We start from the raw sequence: 12,736 nt of genomic DNA on the forward strand, positions 1-12,736 counted from the left end.
TTATGGGAAAGAGCATGGAGCTATGAGATATCTACTGATGGAGTCATGGGCTGAAGGTGCTGGCTCATTATTTACACTTGGGAGACCCCGGGGGCTCAGTACTCAGAGCTCCTCATTAGGCAGTAGCTCCAGAATATCCTGGTCTCAGAGGACTGGCTGACACTGACAGAGGAGGGAACGGGGAAAAGCAGTGTCCTTGGGATTTAGACAGAAGGAAGCTCACCTGTGAGACTTTGCTGCTGGTTCCCAAATGCAGGATGATGAGCACTTGAGAGCAAGGGCAAACCTCTTCAATGCAAAAATCTCAAACACACACACACACACACACACACACACACACACACATGCACACACACACAAACACACATGTTGTAGCCCATGGAAGATAATTTCCCAGAGGATTTTCTATGGTCTCCCTGAATCTTCAGCAAGTCTGTTGGTCAAGGGCTTCCCTTGTATGAAGTCAGGACAGTAGCATTGGGACCATTTCCCCAACTGAGCAAAGAACAAAAGGGAATCTTAGAAACTAGAAAAGATGATACAATCCAAGGAATAAATCATGTCATCAGGAATAGATTTCAAAAATGGTTATTTTTTAAAAGATTGATTTTTATTTGAAAGGTAGATTTTTACAGAGAAGGAGAGACAGAAAGACATCATTCTTCCATTATTTTACTACCCAGTGATTGCAACTTCCAGAGCTGAGTAGATTCAAAGCCATAAAGAACAAGCATTTCTGGGTCTTCCACTGGGTCCAGAGACCCAGGCATTTGACACTTCCTCTGTTGCTTTTCCAGGATACAATCAGGGAGCTGAATAAGAAGTGGAGTAGCTGGGAAATGAACTGGCGCCCATGTGATGCCACAAGAAGATGATTGGTTGGCAGTGTTACCATACCAGCTACGTTAAACTCCACCAGTGACACATGTGAAAGAGAAGTTATCTGTTTTTCCAACAACAGCTCAAATGAGTCATTGTAAAGATGGCCCATAAGGAGATAGGTAACACAGAGAAATGACATATTGACAGTTTAAAAAATGCACACACATGATGAAGAGTGAAGTAAAAATAGTACAATCCACTTAGAACAAACATTGAAATTGAAATATACAGTAAGAAATTTGAATGAATCATTAGAGAAATCAACAAAGTTTTATCCAGTAAAATCATTAATCATTTGGCATGTATTAATAGCTCTATTTTTTAAAACATTTTATTTCATAATCATTTTAAATTTAAAAAATGGGAGTAAGAAAAATTTCTCACATTCCCTCACCCAATTTTCGGGATTTCAGGTTCTAACACCACCAGTGACTGGTTGGGCCCCATTTTGTGTGCTGAAAAACTGGCGACAAGACAGGAGGACCAACCACAAGCACTACATTCACTAAGCCAAAAGAAGACTCATTGCTGGCTTGGCAGAATGCAGTGGTTCAACAGAAAAAAATAGTATCAAATTGGCATCCTACAGGTTCCACCCAGGATAGGTTTGGGTGGCCCCCAGGATGAATGGCCAGCAGGACCAGATACCACAAATGCTACATCAAGTGCCATTTTGTGTCCTAAGGAAAAGGCTTTGTGGCAAGAAAAATAACAGTGAGGTCCACATGCACTGAGCTAGCAGAAAGCTTACATCTAGCTCAACACATTGTATAGGTCATAAAGAAAAAATAGTACCAACTCAGCCTTCAACAGATTTCTCCTAAAATAGGTCTGGGTGGCCCCCAGACTTAACAGACAGCAGGTCCAAAACTCCACCAGTAACACATCACACACCTTTTGTGCACTGATGAAAGCTTATGGGGCTGAAAGAACAACAGAGAGCTATGGAGGCACAAAACCAAGAGAGAACTCATTTCCAATTCAGTGCAGAGCACAGATATCATAGGGAAAATATTACTGACATACGATCTGACAAGTTCCAACCAAAATAGGTCCAGGTGGCGCTCAGGTGTACACATCATAAGTTAACTGTTCATGAGCCAGTTGATCCAGGATGTCGTGGTCTCTGAGGACTGGCTGATATGAATGGAGATGGGAATGAGGAAAAGAATGAGTACCTAGGAACCTGACACAAGGAAGGTCACCTGTGCTCCTCTGTTCCTGATTCCAAGGGCACGATCTGAACATAAAACTCACAGTTCTAGTTTTCAGTTTCAGTTCAGAGCATGAGTTTTCCAATGTTTCAAGCACAGCAGATAACACAGAGGTTATGCATGGAAACCCAGAAACAGCAACTAAACAAGGGAACACATAACATCTCCAGAAATAATAACCAACTTTTGCATGTTTTTACTGCAGATGTATGGAGAGAAGGAGAGGCAAAGACAAACATCTTTCACTCACCAGTTGGATGCATTAGCTAGAGCTGAGTTTGACCAGATGCCTGTGTTCAGGAGCTTCTTCCAGGCCTCCCACAGGGAGCAGGGTTCCAAGGCATTGAGCCATCCCCACTGCTTTCCCAGGCCACAAGCAGTGAGCTGAATGGGAAGTGGAGCAGTTGGGACATGAACTGTGGTCCACATGAGTTCCTGGCTCTTGACTGTACATGATTAGACAACTGAACCATAGGGCTTGGGCCATAAGTAGTCAAACCTCTGAAAACTATGCAGATTTTTATCATCAAATTCAAGGAATAATCCTGAGATACTCAATAAGCAAAAATCATAATATGAATCACAAATTGTGCAATGGGGAAAATGCATGATCAAACTATAGGTTGGTTAAAATACATTACATATGAAAGAGAAACAAATATATTAGAAATAAAAAATATAATACAAGCACTAACATTCCATAAAGTGTTCAACAGCAGGGTTTAACAATAACAAGACAACATTTTTGCCTATTCATATCATTTATTTTATTTCCTAATAGCAACTATATCTATTTTTAATAATTTCTTGAAGAATCAATGTAATTTAAAAAGAAACTTCTTTGAGATAGCAAAATGGATAGCATCCTCATATATTTGTCCTCATCTTAGTCTTCAGTTTAAAGAAAGCAGAATCTCTTGGATGAGACCCAGATCTGAGATTTGGCGAACCCCCAATGGCGGTTCCCTAAATAGGAACAATGTTTTGATCCACAATGAAATCAAGTGCAAATTACATTAGAGAGATTCAAAATGTGTGTGGAACAGACATATGAATTATGCAAAGAAATAAAATGTAACATATCATCAAAAAAAAAACAAAAAAAACAAAAAAAAACCGAGTTACCTGTCTATGATGCCTGGATCAGAGATAATGAGATACAGCAAAGTCTATAGGTAAAAAGGATTCAGGAAGAGCGTTGTAACAATACACTTAAGAATCCAAAATATTCTAAAGTAAAAAGAGTAAAAGAAACAATATCCAGACATGAATGTGCAGCCACAGGGCCTCATGTATCAAGTTTATGGAGATGAGATTTGGAGATCTAATGAGTAGTATTGCTGCTTTTCCCACAAAGTCCAAATGCATAGCTCAGGCACTGGAATGAGACTAATTTGTTGAGTACCCTTCTCATGGCTCTCTTCATGTCTCTGTTCCTCAGGCTGTAGATAAAGGGATTGAGCATGGGGGTGACCACCGTGTACACCACTGAGGCCAAGGCACCCTTTCCAGCAGAAAGTGAGAAAGCTGAACTGAGATACACACCAATGCCTGTTCCATAAAATAAGCAAACCACTGTCAGGTGAGAGCCACATGTGGAGAACGCTTTATACCTGCCACCTCGAGATGGGATTCTGAGAATGGAGGACACAATTTTATAGTAAGAGAAGAGGATCCCTGACATAGGGAGAAAGCCATACAAGATGCTTACAATATATGTGACTATGTCACTGCTGAGGGTGTCAGAGCAAGTAAGTTTGAGAATTTGTGAAGGGTCGCAGAAGAAATTACAAATCTCCACTCCCGTGAAACAGATAACTTGCAAGATCATCAAATTCTGCAGCAGGGAATCCAAAAGACTGGCCCAAAGGGACACTAAAACTAAGAAGCCACAGCGGCAGGAGTTCATGATCACCTGGTAATGCAGGGGGTGACAGATGGCAACAAACCGGTCATAGGCCATTACTGTCAGAAGGAAATCATCCATGCAAGCAAAGAGGACAAACACAGACATCTGAGTCAGGCATCCAGCATAGGAGATGACTGTGCTGTGAGTAAGGATGGCCACAATCACTTTGGGAACCGTGGTGGAGGTGAATCCCATGTCAACCAAGGATAGGATACAGAGGAAGAAGTACATGGGTGTGTGCAGGTGGGAGTCTGAGGTGACAGTCAGGATGATGGCCAGGTTCCCAAAAACTGTGACCAGGTACATGGAGAGGAAAATCCCAAAGAGAAAGGGCTGCAATTCAGGATCCTCTGAGAAGCCCAAGAGATGGAATTCTGGGACATGTGTGAGGTTTTGAATTTCAATATTACCTGGGAAACTATACAGTGATAAAAAATGTTATTATAAGAGAAAGCAGGTACATGCACTTTCATTTATAAATTTGTTTATTTTAATATATAGAAGTAAAAGAAAACTTGTTTGATGTGATATTATCTTGAAATCTGTAGTATTTTGAGATGTTTTTCCCCAAAAAAGATTTCAAGACTTACACCTCCAATTGATGTTTGGCCCATGTTTTCAGTAATGAAACCAATCCCTTGGAACTCTCACAATTGGTTTCTGCAATATTCTACATACTTTTTCTACATACACTCTATGCATTCCTTCTTTAGTGATACTCAGCTGAGAAATACCAAGAATGTTAGATCTGACATGACATCGATCACAGTAAAATGCACTCTTTCAGAAATTTTTATGTGGTTTGTGGAATGAGGAACAGAAATTTGGAGATAGAAATCAAAGTAAATGACAAAGCAAACAATGTCCTCTTGGGCAATGATGGGAAGGACATCATGATATCAACAGAAGAATAAATGTGCCCTTTCCATCTTGAAGGAAGGCATCATTCTACCTCGAGGCGGTGAAGAAAAGTAAACTGTTATTTGGGTCTATGGCACTAATAATGACTTACTTGACTTGGAGTATTTTAAATATTCTTACAGTACAGTACTTAGGGTAGCATTATCTATGCACTAAACTTGATTGTTTTTGATAGGGAAATACTAGTATTTGTGTCAGATTTTTTGTCACTCTTTGGTTTTATGAAGTTCCTCCACCATCTTTTTCTGTTTGAGAGTCAGGGTCAAAGAGACTCCTCAGATAACTGTAACGTCCAAGTCAGGACCAACACAGACACTGCTAGCTGGACCTTAATCCAGGTGTCCAACACAGGTAGCACAAAGCCAACTGCCTGTAGAATCAACATGGCCTCACACAGTCTGCACTGACAGGAGGCTGAGTCACAAGCCAGAGCTAAGAAACAAATCATGTGGAAGGTGGCCTCCTAACCTGTTAATGTGGCAACTAATATAGAGCACACAAAACGGCGTAGGAATGAAATATTCATTTCGGATAAGGTGATCTGTTTGAGCCTGTGTTTATACTCCAATGGAAATGAGGTCTTGTCAACTTCCTTTTTAAAAATTAATTTCAAAGGAGTCTTTTTTTTTTCAAAATTTAATTTCCATTTGTATTGGAAATGTAGATTTGTAGGGAGGAGAGACAGAGGAAAAGATCTTCCTTCTACTCTTCCATTTCCTAAGTGGCAACACTGGCAGGAGCCGAGTTGAACCAAAGCCAGGAACGAGGAAATTCTCCCAGGTCTTTGGCAGCATGAATGGGTTCATGGCTCTCTAAACAAGTGTACTACATTTACTGATGCTAATCCAGGAGTGTGACTTGACGTTTCATGTTCATCCTTTCTGTCTGGTGCACAATCTCCTTCAAGCACTTGGTCCTTCCCATCATTGCCCAAGGACATTATTTGCTTTGTCATTTACTTTGATCTCTATCTCCAAATTTCTGTTCCTCATTCCACAAACCACATACACATTTCTAAAGGAGTGCTTCATTAAATTATTTTCAGTTGTAAAATTAAGTGACACATGGCTTTCCCATTCACGAGCTGTTTTTACTGTCTTGGAAGAATAAATTACCGTTGCTTGCATCGTTTTATGATAGCCAATGAAATATCTCCTAGTGTAGTATCTGGTAGCAATCCTTAATATCTCACTGGGAAATCTAATTTTGTGAGGAGAATATTAATTTGATAAAGGAAAGTGTATACAGACTCAATATCAACTATCATGAAAGGCATGCCAGAGTGAAGTCTTGGTGTGAGGGAAAGAACAACTCAGAATGAGGTCTTTGAGACACAGATGAGAACAAAGAACAAAAACATTTCCTGAGCTGAAATGTTCCCAGCACTATGTCACCACCATCATTCCATCCTGCTGCTGAGAAAACAATGTTTCTGACATTACCAAATTTCTCTACCACCTCCCTCTACACTTACCAGGCTGTGCTCCTCCTCGGATGAGGCATGGCCCAGGCGGAGGGCTCCACTGCTTCTCTACTTTGTGCTATGGCGTGGTGCCTCATAGCTTTGACTCAGGACTATAGAGCAGACAGACTCATGATGTGTCCTTATCATGCAGGTGCATAAAATCATGTTGGTCATAGCATGAAACTACCAGAAACCACCGGTAAAGTCAAGGTCTGAAGTTGCTGGCCTATTATTTACATTTGGAGGACCCTGGGGGTTCAGTGCCCAGAGCTTCTCATTAGCCAAAAGGTCCAGGGTGTCTCAATCTCTGAGGACTTGCTGATAGTGATGAAAAAGGGAATGGGGAAAGAAAGAGTCCCTGGGCTCTAGACACAACGGGTCCAGGTGTGTTGTGCTGCTGCTGACTTTCACATGCAGAATCTTGAATGAAGACTCAGAGTATATTTTGGTTTTGTTAATAACTTCATCATACTTTTCATGATGTTTACACAGTTGAGAGGCGTGAATGCATGTGAGGTCCACCAATTAGGGTGGTGAGAGTCAAGCTAATGTAGATGAGAAGACTGCCTCTAAATGCCTTTTTTCTTCTGGTATCTGGAGTAAAGAAAAAAGGGCAAAGGGTCACCCCCAGCAACTCACAGGACTCAGGAATAGAACACCACCCGCTGTAATCCCAGGTTCCCAATGTTGGAGCATGTTCCCACAATACACCTTAAATGGATTCAGCGTTCTGAGATGCTGTTGATTTCATTGCTTGGAAGATGAGGAAATCCTTCCAAGGTCCTTTCACTGACATTGTCTACCTTAGAGTCTTGATTCACTCAGATACTTCTCCAGGAGTAATATCAAATTTGTTCTGCCCTCCATGGCACTTGATGTCCTCTGTAGGCTTCAATGAACTGGTTGTCATGTCCACCATGAGCATCTGGGCATGCCATCCACTGCACATGCCTCCAAAACCATGGTGACTCAGTTCTGACACATGCAATCCATGGTCAGACCACAGAGCTTGTGATTTCCACCATGGTGGGAGTTCTGAGTCTAGTGATCCAGTTGGGAGTGTTCCCCAAAGAGATCTCTCCAGAGATGACCCCAGCCTAACTGTGTGTGTGGGGTTTGGCTCAGTTCATCATCTACATAAGCCACTTTGGTGATTGGTTTTGCTGGGTCAGTTATGTCCACAGCCCCATTCTTATGTATAACAATGCATGCTGTAGCACAGCATAACCCTGCCTAAAACACAATCTTCCCTCGTGTACATTAGCAGGAACAATAGCCTCGTTAGAATGATCCCCAATAACTCAACCTAGACCTACCCTCAGCCCTGGACCATGCACATTATGGTATGTGAAACAGAACCTGTCCTGTCTTTTTCACATCTTATTCAGCTCTCATCCACACCAGTATGCATTGGAGCCTAGCACAACCCAACTGATTTCATCAGCCAAACTCATGCCACTGGTGCGACCTCCTGACTAGCAATGCGTGCTCCCAGCCCAGGTTCTCATGCTCACCAGTAGGAGTTGAAGCCATACAGAGAGGAGGTACACATATTTCCCCACGGGGCTGCTGCCACTCCTGGATCTTGCACTTTCCAAGTGGTACTATGATCTATCAGAACATACCCCCCAACTCACACAACACTTGTTAGCTGTAGCAAAGCCCAACCAGCCTCCCCTTACTCTGGCTCATACATGCACAGTGCGTAGTGTTGCTTAGCCCAGCCAGACTCTCTTCCTAAGCCAGCTCATATACATGAGGTATACATACAGCTCAGTTACGTGAGGTACATATAATGGGTGTTGTAGCCCTGGCAGTCTAGGGCTTCCCCAGGTTCTGATTCTGGTGCTCACCAGCAGGGGTTGTGGCCCAGTGGAGGATCCCCACAGCTCTCTTTCAGGGTTCATTCCCCATCCTGTATCTTATGTGTGTGATTGAAACTGCAATATGAACTGCTTGAACTCAGGTGGAAACTAGAAAAGATTCTTTGTAGAGAATGTGGAGAGAGCCCATGCAGCTCCCAGCATGTCTACTAATAAAGGTCTTTCTCTCTGTGAAACTACTCAGGGTAATGGAGAGTAAATTTTTTCCAATTCGTCAAGCACAGCACAGAACTCAAGGATCATGTATAGAAACCAAGAAATAGTGCCCAAAGAACTCATTGCATCCCCAGAAAGAGACTCTTTTTTTCAACACTCATGGATATACTTAATTTTCTACCAACAAATTGAAATAATCATACTAGAGATGCTCCGTGAGGAAGGAAAGAAGTTACACACATTGAAATCTTGTGCCATTAGGAAAAAAATTGCCTGACCACAATGAGATCAAAAATTAAAATGCATAACATATGGAAAAGAAAGAGCAATATTGGAGATGAAAATATAATGCAATCACTCATCTTCAACAGAGGTTCAATAGCAGAATTCATCAATTAGAATAAAGGATCAACAAACATTTTTGCCTATTATTCATCAACATGTATACCTATTTTAAGAATTTATTGCAGAATCATTCTAAATTTACAAATATTTTAAAAGATAGCAACACAGAGATCCATATCATCTTCATCTAATTTCCTCTATTACAGCTTATAGAATATGTTTCACAATTTTTTAAAGATTTATTTCTTTTTATTGCAAAGACGGATATACAGAAAGAAGGAGAGACAAAGATCTTCCATCTGCTGATTCACTCCCCAAGTGACCACAATAGCCGGTGCTGCTCAATTCAAAGCCAGGAGCCAGGAGCCTCATCTGGGTCTTCCACATGGGTGCAGGGTCCCAAGGCATTGACTGCTATCTGAGGCCACAAGCAGGGAGTTGGATGGAAAGCAGGGCTACCAAGACTAAACAGCCCTGACATGGGATCCTAGCATGTTCAAGGTTAGCACAGAGAGCTGCGCCAGGGTCTCTATCACAGTTAATGACCCACATGCCTCCCTTAATTTTAACACCAGAAGCTTTATTCTTTCCATCCCTCCTAGCAGCAAATAATAACATCGTATTTTCAGATTCACCAGTGGTTCCAGGCCACTGTTTGAATTTTTAAAATTTTCTTCATTTTTTCATGATACAGTTTCATTGGCTTGAGAATTTCCCTTCCACCATTCCACACACTCCTGTCCCCACTGTTGCCCTTTATATTGCAACAGTAGTTTAATCTCTCATCAATAGTCACAAGTCCATCATTTTGCATTTAAGTGTTCATCTGTAATGAGCAATTCAATGGATAAAGGAAAAATAATGAAGAGCGGAGAGCCAGAAAGATATAAAAGACACCCTAAGAACAATGCATGCTGCATGTAAGTCTCAAAGCAAGAAAAGAGAGAGCGACAGTGTGGCAGACAGCCGTCTCGAAAACAATGAGTGACATTTGGAGCAGGCCAAATTGAAAGAAGGAAGTGTACACACACATTCAAGAAGCTTAATAAACTACAACAGTAATAAATCTAACTTATAACACCAACACACATGATGATGAAAGCATTCAAAATCATGAATGGAGAATCCTGAGAGTAGTACGGGAAAATTGATTCATCACACACTACAAAGGAACAAAACAATGTAAGTAGACTTTCCAGCATATCCAAAGATTGCCAAAAAACTTTTGTATCATCAACCCACAGTTTCAAAAACTCAGCATCTCTAATGTGAGACCCAGGCCTGAGAGTTGTGAAAGCTGCCTGGTGCATCCTTAAAAGGAACAGTGACACAGATCCTCACAGACACCTGCACCGACCAGGTACACAGGAGCACAATGTGTATGGGAAGTAAATTCTAGATAAGAAGTGACCTTTAATAACACACAAAGATAGTTGTCCAACTGTGCAATACCCAAATCAAGCTCCAGTTGGGTTTAGAACTCAGGAAACGTGTGGAGTTGGCATTTTTTTTCTTTTCTTTTTTTAAAGATAAAGACATAAAGAGAAAAGATGGGTAATCATAATTCTATGATCATAATGGGCAATGCAAAAAAAGATGTTTCCCGTTTTTATGCAGGAAATCTCACAAGCTTTACACAGATTTTTACATCATGGTCAAATGGGTGTTTCCAAAGATAATTCTGTAAACTGTTTCACTTTAAAGCAGGCCATTATACATGCTGACATTGCAACCAGGAATTGTTCAGCAGGCAGCACACATTACTCAGTGATAACCCCCTACTACATTTTTCTTTCTACAACTTGTAATTTAAAGGAGAAAATGTATCATGGAGGGAAAAAGCACAAAGATCAGAAACAACAACAAACAAAAAAACTTCAGACATAAATTCCACAACTTAACGACTGCTTAATTAGTTTGAAGGCATGTTGGACAATCTTAGTAAAAACATTCTTGAGCTCCTGCAGCCACCAAGGGTCCTGGGAATGGCCAAGACAGCATAAATTGTTAAAGGCCCACTCACCAACAAAACCGGACAGTAAAATTTTGTTAGGGACGTGGGTTGCTAAGCTCATATAAGTTACAGAGACCACATCACAAGGACAAACAACAATACATCAACAGATTTCATGGGTAGTTAAGTGTCCAATTAGTTCATTGAAGTAGCTGGAGGGACATTTACCAGGCCTTGCCATACAGCTGGGAGCCTGGTTTTTGGCCTTGCCAACAGGACAGTCGTTCTCTTCACACCTTTGTATGCCCCAAAGATACAAAAGATGGGAGGCCTCTGCTCCTAGCAGTCCAGCAGCCCTGGATTAATGAAAGCTCCGTGGATATAACAGAATTCAGACATGCAGTAGATAATCTATTCAGATGACCTATCACATATTGTGTTAAAAAGAGACAAAGAGGGCCTAGCGCAGTGGCACAATGGATAAGGTCCTCGCCTTGCATGCCCAGGATCCCATGTGGGTGCCAGTTCTAATCCTGGCGGCCCCACTTCCCATCCAGCTCCCTGCCTGTTGCCTGGGAAAGCAGTCGAGGACGGCTCAAAGCTTTGGAACCCTGCACCCCTGTGGGAGACCCGGAAGAGTCTCCTGGCTTCAGATTGGCATAGCATTGGCCATTGCGCTCACTTGGGGAGTGAGTCATCGGACGGAAGATCTTCCTCTCTGTCTCTCCTCTCTGTATATCTGCCTTTCCACTAAAAATAAAATAAATCTTAACAAAAAAAAAAAAGAGTCAAAGAAGCAACATTCAGAAGAAAAATGAAAGTAAAAACCTGTGATGTCATGGCTAGGGGCAGCTGAGATTTGGAGGTCTAGATGCTTAGTTTTTTTATTTTTTTCTGCTTGCAGTAAAAGGACCAAGATAAGGTTGGTTTTCTGTAGAGCATTGTCACAGAACTGTTGATGTCACTGTTCCTCAGGCTGTGGATAAGGGTTGAGCATGGGAGAGACCACAGTGTACACCATTGAAGCCAAGGCACACTTCATAGTGGAAAGTGAGAAAATTGAACTAAAATACATTCCAAGCAATGTACCATAAACTAAACAAACCACTGTCACATGAGAGCCACAGGTGGAGCAGACTTTTTACCTGCCATCTGGAGATGGGAGCCTCAGAATAGAGGAGACAACTTTATAGTAAGAAAAAAAAGATTCCTGACAATGGGAAAACACCAAAAATGACGCCAATCAAATAATTTGCCATGCATAATATAGGTTAAGGTGTCACAGTAATTAAGGTTTAGAATTTGAGACCGGTCACAGAAGAAATCTGAAATCTCCACTCCCTTTAAGCAGCTAATCCAGAAAACCATAAAATTCTGCATCAGGTATTCCAAAAGACTAAATAATCCATGCATCCAAAGAGGAGAAAGAGAGACATCTGAGTCAGGCAGCCTGCAGAGGAGGTAGCTGGGCTAATGCATGAGGACTGGCATTTTGCTAGTGATACCCACAATCATCTTGGGAACCGTGGTGGAGGTGAACCCCATGTTAGCCAAGGAAGGTTACAGAGGAAGAAGTACATGGGTGTGTGCAGGTGGGAGTCTGAGGAGACAGCCAGGATGATGAGCAGGTTCCCAAGCACTGTGAGCAGGTACATGGAGAGGAACAGTTCCAGGAGGAGGGGCTGCAGTTCTGGATCCTCGGAGAAGTTCATGAGACAGAATTCTGAGAAAGGTATGCGTTTTTGGTTTTAATATAACCTGAACTCCTTTGGGAAAAGAAAACAGTATTGCACACACTATATATATGTGTGTTGAAATGTGTATATGCACATAATTATTTTCAGTTCATCGTGGGCATTACCCATGCATATCTCTAAGCTTTTTTTAGAATCAATGCAGTCAAAAATATATGGGCTTTGTTGCACATAGGATATTTTATGTTCTCTAATTCTATGGGCTATTTCAGAAAGGGATGCAGGAAGTGAAGAGTAAGCACCAAATGTGCTG

General features: G+C 41.5%; 1 protein-coding gene across 1 annotated transcript; it reads right to left on the reverse strand.

Annotated features, from left to right (window-relative positions):
* Nucleotides 1–3,420: 3,420 nt before the first annotated feature.
* LOC121171831 (olfactory receptor 18-like) lies at nt 3,421–12,441 on the reverse strand. The gene is made up of 2 exons (XM_041003556.1): nt 12,294–12,441; nt 3,421–4,415 (listed from the first exon to the last, which is right to left on the reverse strand). Exons 1-2 carry the CDS (start codon nt 12,439–12,441, stop codon nt 3,421–3,423), a joined length of 1,143 nt encoding a protein of 380 aa, XP_040859490.1.
* Between the last annotated feature and the right edge of the window lie 295 nt (nt 12,442–12,736).

Source organism: Ochotona curzoniae, unplaced genomic scaffold, assembly GCF_017591425.1.
Source record: "Ochotona curzoniae isolate NIBS_2020 unplaced genomic scaffold, NIBS_Ocur_1.0 scaffold_274, whole genome shotgun sequence".
Taxonomy (NCBI): Eukaryota; Metazoa; Chordata; class Mammalia; order Lagomorpha; family Ochotonidae; genus Ochotona; species Ochotona curzoniae.